Here is a 19,868-nt window from a genome sequence, read left to right as displayed (position 1 = left end):
CGTGAACTTATGTACCTAGCAACCTTGCCCCTGCCGGATCATACCTGCTGCAGCTCCCCTTCCTGGGACTCCAGTGCCACCGAACATATAATCATGGCACAACAGCCACACATTCATGACCGCTCCGGTCATAAAACCCTGACCCACTGGTCAACACATCCAAAGCCTGAGATTAAACCACCATCACTCTCTCGAGGTCTACATTCAGTCGTTATGTTTATACTCACGTACTAGGCATTGATTGCTCCCAACTTTTCCACCCTTAGGTCGCAACCTTCGAGCCATACCGATCTCACTCTCAGACCACCGTCTTTGAGTTATACCGTCTCACTCTTGGACCATAATCCTCAAGATCTCGGTATAAGAGGAAATAATCATCCCCTATGCCACTCTCGGAGCCCACAGCCCCTCGAGCAATCAGTATTCAGGGGAATCACCACCCCCTCATGAGCAACAATCCTTCACGACTATAAACAACTCCCGACCAAAAGTACCTCCTGTGGTCCGAGTATAACATTGCAATGTTACACCTGCCCACTCAACTTCTCATATCAACCTAGATTACCCACCAACCAGAGAAGTATCTGATGGAACTGCATATGACCACCTATTTGCCCCTCTAGACTTGATACCTCTCGAGAAGAACCTCGTACCGGTCATCTACAATTGCTCCATCCTGCTAACAAAATATGGACAGTCATAAACATCCGCAGCCCTCGGCTGCACCCCGCCACATGCGGTACAACTGGAGCCTGCACTGGTACCCCCTCGGTAACCGCTCCCACAACACGCCAATAGATCCGCCAAGCGATCATCTCGACCCTGGGCTCCACCTGCTGCAACCCCACACTTGGTTTCCCAGCACCCCCGGCACGCTCACCGGCTAACCCCCTTTGGTCCCTCCTGATACGCTTGCGATCCTACGACGTACCTCCTTGTGGAATTCTGGACCACACACTCGCTGGCCTCGGAAACCTGCCCGACCACAACCACGACAACGCCCATGTCCATGACCAACAACTCAAACACCTTTAACCACTGCACTTCCAAGAACAAAGGCTAACAAGCAATCTTAACATAACACAAAAACACAAAAACATAAACTCACCGTGGAATCACACAGTAGGCTCGAAGAAGATGTTCTAGGACTCCATGCCACACACAATTGACTAACTCACATAATCAATCAAATCATACAATCCCAACATCAACAACAGAAACCTAGTGAACCCAAACCTAGAACCGTAAGGGCTCTAATACCAAACTGAAACGACCCGACCCGTTTTTTTTTGATAATAAATAATAAATATATAAATATAATATAATAATAAACAACTAAGCTAGTGGTCCCATACCTACTAGCCACCTAACCACAATCACATCAAACAGCGAAAATAATAAAACCAATAAATAAATAACAATCCAATAACCAATATCAAATAAACCGTAATAATTCTAAAATCATAAACTAAAGATTCAATCAACATAAACCAGAGAACCAGCGATCCTAAACAACATTCTAGGACTCAACTCTAGCAACCTAACAAAAGCCCGCCAACAACCAAGCGAGCCACCAGAACATCCTCCTCTTCATTGCCATGATCCCACGGTCACACTTTGCCTCTACCTGCACCACAAACACAATGAGATGCGTGAGTATTACCAGAAATACCCAGTGAGGCGATCCTCCCATCTACGAGCTATACACACAAGCAAATCAAGAGTACAACTCCAAATAAAATATAACAAATCAACCATTAAACTGAACTACCAATAACACTTTCATCACACCTACACATCATCACACAAAATAAGTCATACAACCCAATCGCTTAGATAAGCTCATGGTCACGCACTCACCTTAACAACTGATTCACGAAAATAGAAACAACCAAAAGAGAGGCTCTCCAATATCCAAAAACAACCAAATTCGCTCCTACAACCGATCACAACAAATAACAAACATTGAAAACAAACTGCCAGAAAAATCAGAAAAGAACAACCTCACAAGTGAAACCCGAAATCAAAACGAACCGTTAACTTTCTAATCCCTCCGGTGAAAATCAAGGTCTATACGTCCCGAATCTTCCCAGAAAATTTCAGCACGATCAAATCTCAGATGAAACCGCAATCGATCCCGAAACATCCGCTGGTCTCAATCCACGACTGAAACGAAACGCCCCACGAAACTGTCAATATCTCCTAGAATATTAACTCAAATTCACTTCTGTAAAACGGAGAGTGTATGAAAATCTATTAGCTACAACCCTACCAAATATCACTATCTTTCGAAACGTTTTGAGTAGTCGGATCTTCCTTCTCCCAAACTCTGACAGTTCTGTTTCTTTCATTACTCTAAAGAAAAAGCTTCATCTCCTTCTCTTCCTCCTTTACACTAAACAACTAAAAGTTCTCTCCCTTTCTCTCCCTTTCTCTCTCATAACAATGTCGACAATAGCAAAAACAGGAGAAGAGACGTGACTTTGAGAAAGAGATTAGGAGTTTTTGGTTTAATTAGATTAAACCAAAATTTAATTAAACCAAAATTAATTAAAATCCACTCTTTTGGTTTACTCAACATATCTCAAATTCTATTTTCGGAACATAGATGTTATAACACATAAGAAGAGAAGATGAAGATAATGATATATGGAAGAAGAAGATCGTAACCGAGAAAATGATTGTGATTATGATGAATCAAATATGATAAAGATGGTGAATTGAAGAAAAAGAAGAAGAATTGAAGAAATATCAAAGAGTAACTGATGAAAGAGGCAACAACAACTAATTAGGAAAATTAGATTAGTTTTTTTTTTCGGGTTAACTATTTCGTTCAAGCAAACTAAAAATCTTGGTTAACCGAGTCTAGATTAAAATCTTTCTGATCGGTCTATTGAACTAATAGAAACTGAACCGATTTTCCTAAATCTTGGTTCGGTTTGGTTTGATTCGGACAAATCGGTCTGGTTCAGATTCCCAGACCTAATCTCAACCTATTAAACTCACCGTTCATATTACTTAGTTCATCATAACCATGTTCCATCACCCTTTTCAAGCACAATCCATATTTTGCAAACAAAGAGTCAATGGCAAACTTCAAAGATAAAGAAGACGTTTCTTTTTTATGGATGACTCAAATGAATCTTTATTTGACGGGTCCACTCTTATCAACAAATAAAAAAACAACAGTTATTTGTTCTTTGTCATACACATCAGCAGACTCGTAAACCAACACACCAAACATACCTTGATCAATTTCTTCTATGATGATAACACTACTTCCTCAGCAAAAGAATTTACAATATCTTTCTAAATCATCGGAGAAATCATCTGGTTATTTTTTGGAGGATTCTCCAAAATAATCTTACTTATTGCATCATTGTGTTTTTCCTGTGTACTTCACGAGTTCTAAAACTTTTTCCTCTATTAGCAGACTTTTTCGATTCTTCATGACCCCTGAAAGATAACCCTTGTCGCAACAAGTACCTAATAGCATCAATCGAAGCATTCAACCGAATGTGATACTCTTTTTTCAATGTATTACTCTATTTATTCAAAGCATACATGATAGATTAACTTTGATTCCTCGGATCATCACACTTTTTAACAGCAATATTATGAATACTATTTGGCGTTTTACCACCTTGTTCACTCAAAAAAAAAAAAAAGAAGAAGCCAAAGATACTACAATAAAAAGTCGTCGTTAACTCTGGTCAAGTCTATCACTTTGTTCTTTCACTGTGAACTCAAATAAAAAAATGTACTCATATCGATGGACTGAAGCAATTATTACCTTATTTAGTTATTTCGACTCCAATGTGCTTTGATTATTTTTCTTCTCTCACGTCTCTCTCGGTTTTAGCCATAAACCCTATATCCCATAATCGATTTGGAAATTTTGTCTTTATGAAATTATTTTAATTTTTGTTTTTCTAATAAAAATTATTTTGTTTAATTGATAATTTTCCTATTTTTAGTTCCACAGCTCACGTGATGTAAAAAAAAAACAAATAAAATGGAGTTACTGTTGTTAATTATTCTTTTAATGGATTAACGAAGTCCGTTAAATATTGTGGGCCTACGAAAACGGAAGCCATCGCCCGGTATTATATTGGCAATGTCACCTTAGGGGAGGTATTGGTTTAGGATTTAGAAAGAATTTTAATGACTTTATGTTCTCGCTGATTGTTAGAATCATAGAAAATTGAAAGTTAAAAATGAAGAATTCTAAGAGATTGTTTAGGAAGTTTTTTAAAATCTTGATGATTTGTTTTTTCTAATCTTGTAAAATCTTTCTATTTGATGAAAGAATTTTCATGACTTTTGTTATGAAGGAAATGATATAAAATCCTAAACCAATAACATAAAATTTGAATTCATTAACAATCCAAGATTCTTTTGTTTTACTTGAATAACATAAAACTTTTAATGACTTTATAAAACTCTTAATCTAATAACACTAGATTTATCAAGATTTTAGATAACTTTTTACAAATCCACAACCAATAACACCAAATTTTTAAAGAGTTTTTAAAAGTTTTGATTGAATAACAACATATTTTACCTAACTTTTAAAGTCATTAAAATTTTTTCTAAATCCTAAACCAATACCTCCCCCTTAATGTATAAAAGTGGAAGTGAAAAACGTTCAAGGTTTAAACTGGGAGTAGGTGTTATTTTATGGTTTATTTTGGGATTTTCCCCAAATTTTTATGTCTATTGGGTTTAAAACTTAGAAAACTAAAATTTATTAAGGTGCAGAAATAGATACGTCGGGTGCAACTTTACACTTAAATGTGGTGCATACTATAAAAATCATATAATTTACATATAATTTTCAAAATCCTTGTGATGCACTAGCCTGGGCATATGGGTATCTGATCGGATTAAATCTTCGGGTTTTCAGATTTTCGGATGTAGAGATATAAAACCCGATCAGGTATTTTATAATATCGGGTCGGGTTCGGGTAATTTGGCTTCGGGTTCGGGTAATTTCGGGTATACCCAAATTCATTAAAAAAAAAATTTCGTTTGTTGTGAAAAAAAATAAAAAATTATTTTCTACCTCCTTCTTCTTGTCTCCTTCTTCTTCATCTCTCTTTTCTTCAGCCAAAAACCCTAATTTTGTGAAATAGATACGTCGGGTGCAACTTTACACTTAAATGTGGTGCATACTATAAAAATCATATAATCTACATATAATTTTCAAAATCCTTGTGATGCACTAGCCCTGGGCATATGGGTATCTGATCGGATTCGGGTTAAGATCTTCGGGTTTTCAGATTTTCGGATGTAGAGATATAAAATCCAATCAGGTATTTTATAATATCGGGTCGGGTTCGGGTAATTTGGCTTCGGATTCGGGTAATTTCGGGTATACCCGAATTCATTAAAAAAAAATTTCGTTTGTTGTGAAAAAAAAAATAAAAAATTATTTTCTACCTCCTTCTTCTTGTCTCCTTCTTCTTCATCTCTCTTTTCTTCAGCCAAAAACCCTAATTTTGTTTATCCATGGCCACCACTTTAAGAATCAAATCTTTCAAATTCTCTACCAAATCTAATAATATCTATAGCAAGTTATATGATATGAGTCATATTTATCTTCCAACCTCACTCACTCTTCAAACCACACAAAGTATCACTTTTTTTTTTTTTTTTGTAGATTTGCTTGTGATGTTTCCAGTAAAATTGATCTGGGTATTGGAAAAAATAAAACAATTATGGATTCTGTTGATTGAGAAAGAAAAATAATAAGTCAATCTTAGAATACATATATATATATATATAAAAATACTTAATGTTTTTATATTATGACAAAATAATCAAGGTGGCAAAATGGTTTCTGATACATCAATTATTGTCTAAGGTTCTGTGTTCAAACCCACTTAGATGCCTTTTTGTATTTATTTCGGGTTGATTCGGATCTACTTCGGATATCGGGTAATACCTGAACCCAATCGGGTATCCGAATTTCAAAGAAACTAAATCGGATCGGGTATTTTATACCACTCGAATCCGAACCGAACTGCCTATTTCAGATAGGTTTGGATTCAGGTTTCGGATTCGGTTAAAATACCCATGACCATGATGCACCTTCACAATCCTTGAATTTGGAGGGCCCACCCCTACTTTCCAGCTACAATAAAAGTATAGATGAACATTTTTTTTTTTTTTGAACAACCAAAGTAAATATCTAAAAGAGAAAAATTAATATTCTGGTGAAAGACCAAGAGAAAACCTCCATATATGTTATTGCTGCTTCCTTTTCATTTTAAATCAACATTGATATAATCAATCAATACAATAAAACTTGTTTTTCTGATTGTATTGACACATCAGTTTTATTATTCAAGCAGAAAGTGACACATAGTTAAAATTATTAACTTATCAAAGTAAAAATTAATAAATATCAGCTTTTTTTCCCTAGATTGACACATAATTTATTCTTTTCATTGCTCGATTATCAATTATAATATTCTCAAGTCCAAAAAGAAAACCACGATATCTTCTTCTTCTTCTTTTTCCCATTTGTTCTAACAAATTGAAGACAAAGATTGGGGTTTCTATCTCTTACAATGGCTTCTAGATTCTTGAACAACTGCCACTAGCACCAAATCTTCTATTTCGTCTTTCAAATCTTCTCCTCTTCTCCGATTCTCTACCTCCAAATCTTTTTATAAATCAATCGGGGTAATTCATATGATTTGTGTCAATATCATTTATATATATATATGCTCCCCTTTCATCATTTCTATAAACTTTCTTGACAAAGGAACGAGACAAAATTGTCTTCTCTGCTACATCTTCTTCTCCAATTTGAAATGTTTCCTTATAAAAAATGTTTCCTTATAAAAAATGTTTTTGGGTCCTCCTGGGTTTGCCAAATAAAAATAAATAATAAATGTTGTTTGTAAAGAAAAATAGTGCAACAAATAGTGACAAGAAAACAAAAAATTAAATTAAAATTGAATTGAACACTATCAAAAAGTTTATTAATTACTATGATAGTTGATTCTAAACAACAATAAAAATTTACTTCAAACATACAAAACAACATTTAAAATTTTTAAAAACAACTGCACGGTGTAGCGCCGGTATTACCCTAATTTAATTGTAACAATTGATTTTTGCTTTTGTACAAAATAATTCTATTTATGGCTTGTTCTCTACTACTCCTTTTGCCTTAAATATAGTATATTTGGTCATAAAATATGTTACAAAATACAATACCATAAAATGAATAAAAACATTGTTTGTTCTTTGCTTATTTTCAGTACAACACATTGAGTTTTTGTTTTTATTTTGTTTGCTCTTTGGCATTTGGTTGTTTTGATTTCAAAGTTCAAACCAATAATAATAGTTGCACATGAATCATATATATGACATGTATGTAAAATATTGAAAGATAAAATAAACCAATTCACTTAGCCCATCCACAAGACACACCTGATGCATTTCCCTTCAACGAGTAGCTGGAACGCGTCATTGATGTCCTCAAATTTCATCTCATGTGTCACAAACTTATCCAATTCAAGCTCATTGTTCAAATAGCGTTTCAGAAGAAGCGGAATGTGTGTTTTAGCCTTCAAACCTCCAAACAACGAACCCATCAAAATCTTCCCTTGGTGAAGAACATCAGACGAGTTTAAACATATCTGTGAACCCGGCTTGTCCACACCTAAAGTTATTGTCTTTCCCCATCCCTAAATGTTGATTGTACCATGCAAGAAGTTAAATCCTCTAACCTTCTTCGACTTATTTGATGTATTTCTAAATCTAGTTCTACGTTGGTTTTAGGTAGAGATCAATGCCACAATACCTTTCTACAGCAAGCATAAGCTTCTTCAACCAAATAACTACTTCCGACACACTCAAAGCAATAGTCCGCTCCCCCACCAGTCATCTCATTGATCACCTAAACACAAAAAAAGTTAAGTTATATGTTTTATCAATTTATGTCCATTGATGATTGATCTAATATACTATGTGTCATTACCTCGCTAACACGCTTGTTTTCACATGTCAAAGAGTTTACAAAATCGGTAACTCCAAATTTTTGCCCTGCAAAAACATGATTTTCAAAGCTATTACAATAATATTTATTTTAAAATATATAGAGGATTTAAGTAATAGTTGTTCAAAAACAGAAGATAAAAAAGAAAGAAAAAGAATTTAGCAATATATATAACTATTGAGTAAAGAAAATTACTAACCAACTTGGAATTTGGAAGGGTTTATATCCACACCAACGATTCTAGAGGCACCACAAAGTCTTGCACCCTCTGCAACCTGGAAAATCCACACATTAATCCATTTTAGCAACTCATAATCAAGAAAGACTTATAACTACATGATTTAGTCTTAATAGTAATTTTACCGCTAGTCCGATAGAACCAAGTCCAAAAATCACAACTGTTGATCCTTGTTCAACTTTGGCAAATTCCAAATTCCAACACCTAAAGAATAATCAATCTAACTCCATCAAATTAAATCAAAGACTACCATATTTTAGATATATATATAATATTTCCAATATTAGTGATGTACCAGTGGAAACTCCGCAGCTGAGGAGACAAGCACGACTAGGAGGAACCGAAGAATCGATCTTAACAACGTTAGCAACATCAAGAACAGTATATTCGCTGAAGCTGGAGACGTTCAAGAAATGAAAGAGAGTTTGGCCATTGAGGTCAGTGAATCTGCTCGAATTTTCGTATCTTGGCATCCATGGCGATACTTTGAAGGGAAATTTGCTGCATAAGTTGCTTTTGTGAGATTTGCAGTCAACACATTCACCACAGTCATGCATGAACGTTGGTAGTACAGTGTCTCCTTCGACCACTTCCTTTACGTTTTCACCAACACTTTCCACTATTCTGCATTATCAAATGTCACTAACATCAATATTTCTAATTGTTTAAAAAACGCTTTGAAGTGTGTAACTTTGGATTTTTCTTCGGTTTCCTATGCATTTTTCTTATTGGTTAATGCAAAATGTTCAATAAGAAAATTACTTAGATTAATGATTTCTTAGTTGTGAATTATAATGTGTATTAGTGGGTGTGGGTGAATTATTATTTTTTTTTAATACAAATTCACACATTTTTTTGGTGAGAGTTACTATTTTTCTTTATCCAACCATATCTTACTATAGTTTCTTTCTCTCCTTACCTCATTTTTACGCCTACTATCTTTTGTCTTCTACTTATAGGACCACATAATTGTGAACATTCTGTATTACCGTTAAGTTTCGATCTAATTATTTTTTTAAGCTAGATTTTGGTTCATCAGTTTTTGGTTTGCTTCGTTGTGATGTTCTTAGGTTTTTGGTTTGTCAGTTTTATAAAAACTGAAGCCATATATAAAGGATTAATTATAGAATTGGATATTTCTTTTCAGAATTTTATAGATTTAGGACTTATTGTCCGACATAAAGAAGTATTTTTATTTAATAAATATTACTAAATTTTCCATTCTCAATTAATGCTCAACTCTTTTTCTTCCTCTCTCTTTCTCTCTCTCTCTTCTTGTCGTGAGCCTGTTTTTTTTTCTTTTTCTGATCTTTATTTGATACAGGAAAGAGATGAGAAGAGGGGCATGTGTGGCACGTGAGAAAGTAACAAGTTGCTGGACATGTGGGAGAAGTTTTTTGGCTGAAATTTTTTGTTAGAGAGACAAATCGGGAGCTGAAGCTAATAAGGGGGAAGCGAAGAACATTTGCAGAACTAACCAGAAAATATTGAAAGTGTAATCTTCTTCTTCTTCTTTAATTCTCTCTATAACTCTTAGGGTTTGTTGTTTCATTGTTGATTAAAGCTGATTCTACTTCTAAGCTCTATAACAAGGAATTTGGATTCTCGTTTCATGAACAACGAGTCAATTTGGTGTTTTTGATTTAGATTTTCAATTGAGTTGCAGTTTCTCTGTAACACTGGTATCAGAGCTAGCCGACCTCGGAATCCATGGCGGAGATCAAAGCTGTTCGTACTAATCCATCGTCAAATCGCATGATGAAGATCCGTTAGAGCTTATTGATGGAAGAGATTGAAGAGAGATGGTTGAAGGGATTGTGTGTGTTCTGCCGAGAGCCAAAAACTCCCCATCACCACTTGAAGAACAAGAAATTAGGGATTCTCATGGTTGGTGGTGATGATGATCAATTCCCTAAAGATAAAATTTAATTCGAATCTGAAGCCGGTGAAACAGATTCGTTGAAATCATGGAGAATTGATCGAGCATGGGGAATTAATAGGTGGTGATAAAGATCAAACACCTAATGATAAAGAATTGGTTGAAACTGAAGTTTCAACAGAATTGACTGAAGTTGAGGATCGACCGGTGCAAGACGAAGAAAACGCAAAAGCTATTTTGACAAATGTGAAGAAAGAATTGATTTCACAAATCCAGGCATCTATCTCTAAAATGGAACATGGCCTTCGATTCTGCAGTAGCTCTTTATGTGGTGGTGAGGATATCTTATCCGCATATGCAATGGTGGGAATATATCAACTTCACTCCGGTTTTGAATGTGTAAAAGGCAAAAACAGTGCATACCATGTATTCGGAAAAATACTTCTTAGAAAATGCAGATTACAAGAAAGGAGGAAACTGAGTTTGTCTATCAAGTCCTCGAAGTTTAAGTACAAAGAAATGAAGCTGCTGCGATTTCTACCTGTAACATCCGTGAACCAAATTGTGGATTTTGGGGATGGGTGTCGATCGACACCAAAGGTAGTGTCAATCGCCACCAGCAATTTCTGGTTCGACCTGATTGTTTTATCATTGAATTCGAGCGGTTTGGTTTAAGTGGAATCCCAAACCCCAGGTATTTATGTGAGAAGTTGACCTAAGGGTTTTGGGAAAGCCACTTTTAGTCGTTCCAGAGGGAAAATAGAGAGAAAAGAGAGAAGAAAGTGTGTTCTTGGAGATCCTGGACCAGCTATTCAAAACCCAAGGGAGTTTACAGCTAAAGCTATTAATCTCTATGAAGAAGCTGTCACTGAGGACAGTGCGGTTTTAGATGGGGAGGATTCGTCACTAATTGAATCCCAAAGTGAAGGTTTTACTCAGCAGACTGAAGCAGAGAAACCACTCGACCAGGTGCTCGACCACACACATGATCGAGTACATGATCGAGTGACCGATCGAGTTGAAGACATAGAAGCTGTTAAGCCTGCTAGATACATTCCTCCTGCTTACAAACCATCTCTACCATTCCCAGGACGTTTCAAGGCACAAAAGCTGAAGGAACTAAGGGAAATTATTGAGAAAAGAGAAATGATGGCTTTGCAACAAGAGGAAGTGATTGAGAAGAAAGAAGAAGTGATGGCTTTGAAGGAAGAAGTTGTCATAGCATTCAAGGAAAAAGAGAGAGGACCTGCCTTGGAACAGTATGCTCCATATCCTCTCTATCAAGATATGTTGCTTGAGATGTCAAAGTAGAAAGCTCAGAATCAAGACAAGAAGGATCTTGAAGATATTGAGGGAGTTATCATCCCAACTAAACTTGAAGATCCAGGTCCATTCAATCTGCCTTGCTCCTTCAGCTATCTTCACTTCAACAAATGTTTATGTGACTTGGGAGCATCTATCAGTGTGATGCCTTATTCCATAGCACAAAAGCTTGGGCACACCGAATTCAAGTCCACCAACCTTCACATAAGTCTAGCAGATGGATCAAACAAGGATGTGGTTGGTAAACTGGAGAGCTTACTTGTCAAGATAGGCAAGGCTAGGATCCCTACAGATTTTGTGGTGATAGAAATGGACAAGGAGCTTGAGGATCCTATTATCTTGGGAAGACCTTTCTTAGCTACTGCTGGGGCTGTCATTGATGTCAAGGAAGGGCTTATAACTTTGAATATTGTTGAGGATGTGATCATGAGGTTTGATATCAACAAACCAACTAACTTACCCTCCATCAAAGGCCAACCTTTTACTATCAAGAACAAGGATGGTTATGAGGTTTCAAGTCAAGTGGAAACTCCAAAAGCTAAGCTCTCTTCTCATGAGGAATCGGTGGAAAAGCTCAAGGGTTCAGTTCAAGAATTGACTGGGTTGGTGAAGGAACTTCAAGTGTAACTCAACAAGAGGAATTTGAAGAAGGCAAGACCAAAACTCAAGTTTAAGAAGAAACAAAGTTCAAGTGTTAAGGAGGTAGTGATCAAGAAACAACACCAAGGCGATCAAGTAGAACCAGGAGGGATTTCAGCACCTCCTTGGTCTCCAAACCAAGCTTGAAGAGCTAGAAGAAGTCAAGCTTAGTGACTTAAACAAGCTCACTAGGGAGGAAGTCTCTAAGGTATCTCTGTACATATTGTTTAGGGTTTTGGTATTTTGATCTTTGTTTTGGTATTTTCATGATCAGGGAAGCAAGGGAGTCTAATCAGAAAAAGAAAAGAAGATTCGGCAACCAACTCGACCACGCCACTCGACCGAGTACCAGTAGATTGCCATCGTCGAGTTGCCTCCTTCCCCGCCTCCAAGTCAACAGCAAGACCCCAACTACACTTATGAAAGCATGAATGAGTATGTGGAAAACTTCTTCCACAACCCATGAGGTATCAACTTCACCTTTTCATTGTACATATCATTTCATATCTAGTTTTGTTTTGTTTTAAGTCTTGAATCTTCTCTCAAATTTCTCTTACACAAGGGACTGTGTAATTTAAGTTTGGGGGAGGGTTTGAGATAGTATTTGATGTTGTGTTTTGTTTTCTTATTTCAAATTTTTAGCATAATCATGTTAGTACTTGCATTTCATCTATGACATAGAAAAACCCTAAAAATTTGATTTCTTTTGCAAAATTCTTTACAAAAACAGAGTGTTCATGTAGTTTGCATTGCATATTAGCATCTTGTTTAGCTTGTTTCACATAGGACTGTTTCATAACTGCATTAGGGATCTATGATGAGTTTGCCTTGTTAGCTTGCTTAAATTTACTAAACTAGGATCAATGCCCAAGTTAATAGTACTTTGATTCCAGTTGAGTGGTTAGAAGCATAAGGTTGAACCAACTCTTGAATTCCTGCATTGCATTTGGTCTAAATTGAAGCATGTTGTGATTTGATACCATTTCCTATTTATAAGAACCTAATATTGACTTGTAATTATCAATTTGTGCATTGCTTTAAACTCATGGATACCATAGACATATTTGGACCATCTTTTTCCTTTCTACCACTCTTGTTGATCCAAGTAGCTGAGTGCACCATTAAAATCAGTTTCCCCTACCCTTAACCTACCCTTCTTTCAAGCCAGGTTTATTCTTGTGTGTGTGAGGCCTTTTTGGGATTGAGTTTGGTAGAAAGTGTTAGGTTTGAACTACAAGAATATTACCTTGTGTAGTTCTAGTTTGCAATTTTCAAACTAGATAGGACTAGGTGCTTTAATTGTTGGGTTTGGGACTTGGTTGTTTTGAAAAAGAAAAGAAAAGAGAAAAGGAAAAAAAAGAAAAGAAAAGGTTATAGTCTTTAGGAGGGGAATGTGTTTTAAAAAAAATGTAAACACTAGTGAAAGAATGGGAAGTATGAGATTGTTAAAGATGGTTCTGGTCAAGGAAAAGAAAGAAAGAAAAGAAGAGTATAAAGAAAGGCTTTTATGTCTTAAGAAGTAAGAAGAAAAGGGAACCATAGCAATAAGAAAGAAGTCCCCATTCCACTAGTTGATTCAAATAAGAAACCTCTCCTAAGGTTTAATAACAAAAAGAGAAAAAGGGTACTTGAGAAGAGAAGAAGACAAAGGGTAGAACTAGGATCATTTGGGTTTAGAATGATAGGATCAAACACTTTGGTTACTTTTGGGTAGACAAGGTTTTCTTCTTGTATGTGTTTAAGTGTTCTTACCTTTAGCATTCTTCTAAAGCTCAATCCATTTTTTTATGAGAGAACCACTATATTGATAAGCCCCACTCTAAAGAGAGACCATCATTGTCTTTAAACCTTTATTACCAAGCCAAATGAGTTTAAGCATTGCATAAGTTGATTCACGTTCTTGCTTAATAAATGTTAAAGGAAATGGTTGATTTGAATGCATGTGGATATCTAAGGCTCAAATCAGTAAAGGTTGTGATAGGCTTGTCTAAAATCTTTAAGTACAGCTCATTCAACTTGCATCATAGTACTAGTAACTTGGACATTGATTCTAGCTAGTTTGTTAGCAAGCTTTAGGAGCTGAGATCCCACTTTCAAACCTCACCTACCTTCTTGTGTCTTTCATTTGCTTGAGGGCAAGCAAAGACTAAGTTTGGAGGTGTTGATGTTCATATATTTTGCCCTGTTTTCCCTTAGTATATTCACATATTTTGCATGATTTTCTATCTCATTTGTCCATTATTGCATAGTTTTAGAACTGTTTATGCATTAGAGTAGATTTGCATTGCATTTGCATAGTTTCTTGCATAAACAGGTGATTTTGGATCCTAAGGAGCATGGAAGTGATGCTGAAGCAGATTGGAGCTGTCAAGAGAAGGAAACAAGGGATTTGGAGCTGAAGAATCAAGGTCCGGAAGTCCACTCGACCACCCACTCGACCAAGCACTCGGCCGTGTGCGGAGAAGGACTCGACCGGATGGGAGAAGCAAAAGAAGAAGCCACTCGACCAGCACTCGACCGAGCACCTGGTCGAGTTGATCGAGCCGCCCACTTATTTTGTCTTTTAGCATTTTTAGGGCTTCCCTTCCTTTTCCTATAAAAGGTCTTGTACTCTGCAGCCACAAAAAGAGAGACTTTTTAGAGTACAATTCTATACCTAGTATTTACCCTTTTGGGGAATTATTCCTTTTTGCTTTTTATTGCTTAGATCTTTAGCCACTTTTGTTTATTTTCTAAGAAATCTTTGATACTTGTTGGTTTCATAACTTTCAAAGTATTAAGAATTTGAGTTTGATTTCTTCTTCAATATTGTAGATCTTCATCTCATCTTTCTAAACATGCAAATTTCATTGATTTCTGGGTTTATGACTTTGTTCATCATGTTTTGTAATTGTGAGTAGTGGTTTAGGATCTTAATGATGGGTTAGGCTGGATGATGGTTGTGGTTGTTTAGATTGGCCAAGCTTGTTTGTTATAGATCTCTTCTAGGCTAGATATGCTCTATGCTAATCTTATATCTAAGAGGGTAAGGTTAGGTCTTAAGCTTCTTAGCATCACACCAATGTCTAAGTTGTTAGATAAGGCTAGATCTAGAGATTATCATGAAACATGCTAAGAGATTAGATGTTTTGTTGGTTTTTGGCTTTAATGATCTGTTGTTTAATGCTTGCTTTTATATGATCTTTGCTAGTGAGAGCTAGACTGGGAATATCTTAGCTTGCTTGTTATTGTCATGAGAATGGATTAACATGTATTAGAAGATCATTGTCTAGAGATAGCTCATTGTTGATTGAGGTTTGTTGACCAATTTAGATAGTCATAGCTTGAGTCCATCCCATGAATCCATCCTTAAGACCTTTCTTTGTTTATTGATTTCCTTTTTAAGTACTGTTAATTGATTGTTGCTTGCTATGTTTCAATATTTGCTCTATTTGTGGCATTCACTCATCAACTCGACCATCCACTCGATCGAGCATCCGATCGAGTGCTTGCTCGAGCTCCTTCCAGAGTTCCTGTTTTATGTTCTGCATCTTCCTGTTTCATTCTAGTTGCATTGTCCTTTTGCATTTCATTTAGTTTTTGTTTAATCATGTGTCATTGCTTAGTTTGCTTACTATAATTCTTGTTCTTGCTTCATTTCATTATTGCTTTGATCATTCTGTTTACTTTGCATTTAGTATCCTATTTTAGTATGATTACATTATGCATTTCATAATCATCATTAGGTTGTTAGTGACAAACATCCTTCATATTTCGCTTAACTTAAATGAGTATTCATATCCTGATTGCTTGCATCACACTCATTATGGTTTGACATCCTTTATGCTACAACTACATAAGGGTAATTGAAACACCTTGCATCCATCTCTATATTCATCATCATATCATATCATCCATCATCATCACCCATAGAAATCAAGTTTCAACTTTTATCTTTTATGGTTCGGTGACAATGTTCCTCATCGTCATGCTGGAGCTTCTCTCTTGAGACTTTTGTAGATGAGAAGTTGATGTTGCGTTTTTTTTAATGTTATATCAAATTTTATTGATTGTGTGTTTTGATTTGAGTTCTCTGTTTTCCGTTATCATAATTCTCTTATTATTCTTCTGTTTTCATTTTTTCTGATTCTTAAATTTCTCCGAGATGGTGTTGTGGTGGAATAATACAAACCAATGATGGTTTGTGAATATGGTTATGAGGAGAGATATGGTGAATGAGATGATGGCAATAAGGAGATTGGTTACCTAATTTGGTGTAAATTTTGATGATAAGACTGGAATGATTAAATTAATTAATGTTTGTGAATGAATAAGTCTTTGGGTTCTCTAGATAGTATTTCCTTAGTGTTTAGCTTCCTTCATCCAAAACAAAATAGATTAAGTCCATTGAAATTATCTGATTGGAGAGTGTGTTGGTAGTAAAGGGTTTTGTGTTTCAGAGGCCAAGGATTGATGTTAAAAGTGATATAGATGGTGTTGATGGAGCACAATTATGAGAAGTCATGGTTTTTTTCATCGGGAGAATAAAGAAGAAGATAGAGATATAAGTGTCTTTTACCCTTTTGACAAAAAAAAAAGTGACTTTTACCCTAAATAAAAGATACCTAAAACTGAAAGGATGAACAATAGTACCTAATTTAAAAGATTTAGCCTAATAAAAACCTTAATCAGTAAATATCCTCATATAGTTTTTTTTAATTAACTTTTTAAAAACCTTCATTCTACTATTTCTCAATAACATTTACATGGACATCTATAGCTAAATTAGTTAGTGAACAAAAAGATCCCAATAAAATTTCATGAATGTTTACGTCGACTGACCAACGATAATGGATGTCTCTATACATTTAATCTTATGAAAGTCACGTTAGACCACTAAAAAAATGTCCAACAAAGCTCTTTTCCACTTGAGGTTTGGAATGAATGGAGAAATTAGCACCAAAAAGCGGAAAATTATTTTTTCATTGTGTAAAAAATCTGTTTATTTGTCAGGCAGGCTAACGCTAAAGACATTATCTATTTATTATTTAAGCAAAATATTTAATAGAATAATTAAGAAGAAAAGGTTAAGAGGATGCGAAAAATTGAATAGACGTAGTAGCTATAGACTTACCCTATTGCCTCGTGGCCTAGAATCCTCGGAAAGCAGGCTGGAGGAACCTGCGGAAACATGACAAAAATTTGTAAATCTGACTGTTACGTTTAGTATTAACGACCACAAATCCCTACCAAAAAAAAGTATTAACGACCACAAATTACTAAATATGTAAATCAGGTGTCGTATAATTAAAATATCTATCTTGGTTCAGTCAGTAGTTCAAAAACAAAAAGAAAAAACAAAACATGACTAGCATTAATATTGGACACTGGATTTTTTTTTTCCACCATACTAGAAATCAGATTTTATGTACTGTGATTTTAAAGAGATTTTTTTCCTACCGAAGAAGATGTTGAATCTTGGCCACAAAAGAAAGAACTCTCTACGGGACACTACCCTTTTGGTGTCTTTTGTTTCTTTTACTAAAAACATTGATATATACATTTTTGCTATATAAAATATTTGAATTCGAGAACTTTGTGTAGGAAAAAAGAACAAGTCACAAGTTAACATTTGTTAAGTTTTTTTCTGGGTCAACCCGTGAACTAATTGGGTCAATCTTTGTGTCAAGTTAAGATATAATAATGTTGGATCTATCTAAAATCGTCGGCTATTGAAACCAGTTTTGTAAAGTGTAAATGCTTATACCAAACTTTTTTATATAAATCTCCGAGTGTTCAGTATCAACGACCACAAATATAAAAAAATATCTAAATCCGATATGACATAGCGTATTGGCAAAAATACAAAAAACCTGCCTGGCAATATTGGACATTGGAGTCTGTTTCGTTTCTTTTACCAAGAACAATGGACTATATTATAAATATATTTTCAACATTTTGAATCCACGTAGAAAATAAATAATAAGTACGTTTTTGGGTAATCCCCAGAATAGTATTGAGTCAATACTTGTGTCTTTGATAAAGAAATTAATAATGTTGGATCTATCTAATAAATATCATATACGATAGATTTTTACGTAAAATATTGAAACCAGTTTAATTTGTAAATGCCTAAAGCGATGAAGAGAAGAAGAGAAGAAGAGGAGAAGAGTACACTACTTGGAGTTTCCAGAAAGTGACGTCACTGTGACATAGCGTGGTGCAGATGATTCGGATCCGAACTTCGTAAGCCTGCGGCGGCGCAACCATTATCTCTTCCATCACCAACGGCTCTCCGGCCTTCCTACAAACCGCAGCTGCCATTAGAAAACATGAAGTCAACGTCGTTTGTACCATCCACCGGTCAACGAATAAAACATATTTTGAGAACCTTTCATTTTCACTAACCTTTGCATCGGATCCGTTTTGGTGAAGACTTGTTGTCTCCGGAGGAGCTTCCGTTTTCCATCTCAAGTTCTTGTGTTTTTTGTTTTTTTTTGTTTTTTTTGGTGTGTGTGTTTTGATTATGAGAGTCACAGATTTGTTCTTATCTCTGTATTAATGTATTTCTCTCACTATATATATGTCTAATTTAGATTACTACTGTAGTATTTTTGTCATTTTTACTATTATAAACTATATATCTGTATTTGTGTAATTGTACATTCGGTGTATTTGAAACTTTCTTTATACAAACACACCACCAACCTTGAGATGTGTCACTTAGTTTTAGGCTATCATATTTTTCTTATAATATAAGTTTTCTTATTAATGATATAATTTTGCATAATATATAGTTGGAAATATATTAAAAATTAGTTTTACGATTAATTTTAAGATTGTCTTCTGTTCGCAAATTTTTGATGGTTTTGTAATTTGGGAACATATTATGGCTTCAGTTCACGTACCAGCTCTTAGAAATGCTCCACTCCGCCACGGTCTCAGCTAAGCTAGGCTCATTGTTCTTCAAATATGAGATAAGCAACTCCAATTTTGAGATTCGAGAAAGGGTAAGCGTGTTCCTCTTTTGTTCAGCGAGCTTACAAAGAACTGAAGAAGTTACTCATTCATCTCAGCCTTCCGCAAAGTAAGTAATCCGGAATTTTGTGTACATGAAACAGTATGAGAGAAAGATTTTTTTTAACGGATATTTGAAATTTTTAGATACATATACATATAACTAGGTAATAATGTGTGCTGTTACACGGGATCAAATTTTTGTTTGAGATTTTATATTTGTAAATATATTTATTTAGTGTAACATTTATAATACAAACTTATATTGGTCTTTTTTTTTTTTTGACAACAACTTTTATTTGTTTAAATTCATCAAGTTAATGAAAGTTTAAAATATTAATCTTTTCACCATAAATTTTAGATTGACATGATGGCAGATCAGGATTGAATGTGAACCGAAATTAGTGATCAGTTAGATTTTTATCAAATTCTTGAACTATCAAATCAGATAAAAACCACAAAAACTAAAATTTTATGAACCAAATGATTTAAATAAAATTGTTAACCCGATCAAACCCGTCCTCTAAGGCATCACGCAACAGGTTTGAATATTTGAGCCGCAAAATGTCTTTGCATCTGTCCCGCTTGAGTTCGTGAGATCCGCGGGTAATCCACATGCATTTCAATAAATCATATTTTATAATATATAAAATATATTTAACCTTAAACTTAATTTATATTAATAAAGTTATGTGATAAATTTTTTAAGAATAACACATTTGTTTATTTTTTTGTTAAAAACACAATGGTATATAGCTGTAAATAATAAATCAAAATGA

General features: G+C 35.0%; 2 protein-coding genes across 3 annotated transcripts; one reads left to right on the top strand and one right to left on the bottom strand.

Moving 5' to 3' along the window:
* Window positions 1-7,212: 7,212 nt before the first annotated feature.
* LOC104725223 (alcohol dehydrogenase-like 7) lies at window positions 7,213-18,793 on the bottom strand. 2 transcript variants are annotated; one of them, XR_015573030.1, is made up of 9 exons: window positions 18,481-18,793; window positions 18,253-18,389; window positions 17,207-17,253; window positions 8,548-8,876; window positions 8,378-8,456; window positions 8,214-8,289; window positions 7,997-8,061; window positions 7,820-7,915; window positions 7,213-7,703 (listed from the first exon to the last, which is right to left on the bottom strand). XR_015573030.1 is itself a non-coding variant. In XM_010443849.3 (9 exons), exons 1-9 carry the CDS (start codon window positions 18,539-18,541, stop codon window positions 7,425-7,427), a joined length of 1,179 nt encoding a protein of 392 aa, XP_010442151.1. In that variant the 5' UTR covers window positions 18,542-18,627; the 3' UTR covers window positions 7,213-7,424. The 2 variants fall into 2 exon arrangements, 1 of the variants encoding a protein (XP_010442151.1); XM_010443849.3 differs by having other exon boundaries at window positions 8,378-8,454; window positions 8,536-8,876; window positions 18,481-18,627.
* LOC147934937 (uncharacterized) lies at window positions 9,468-14,899 on the top strand. Its single transcript, XM_087476310.1, has 2 exons — window positions 9,468-9,747; window positions 9,919-14,899. Exon 2 carries the CDS (start codon window positions 11,599-11,601, stop codon window positions 12,079-12,081), a length of 483 nt encoding a protein of 160 aa, XP_087332436.1. The 5' UTR covers window positions 9,468-9,747; window positions 9,919-11,598; the 3' UTR covers window positions 12,082-14,899.
* Window positions 18,794-19,868: the final 1,075 nt, after the last annotated feature.

This window comes from Camelina sativa, chromosome 11, assembly GCF_030686135.1.
Source record: "Camelina sativa cultivar CO46 ecotype springtype chromosome 11, ASM3068613v1".
Taxonomy (NCBI): domain Eukaryota; kingdom Viridiplantae; phylum Streptophyta; class Magnoliopsida; order Brassicales; family Brassicaceae; genus Camelina; species Camelina sativa.
Note: the sequence above shows the minus strand (reverse complement) of the source record. Positions and strands in the feature narration are given on the sequence as shown.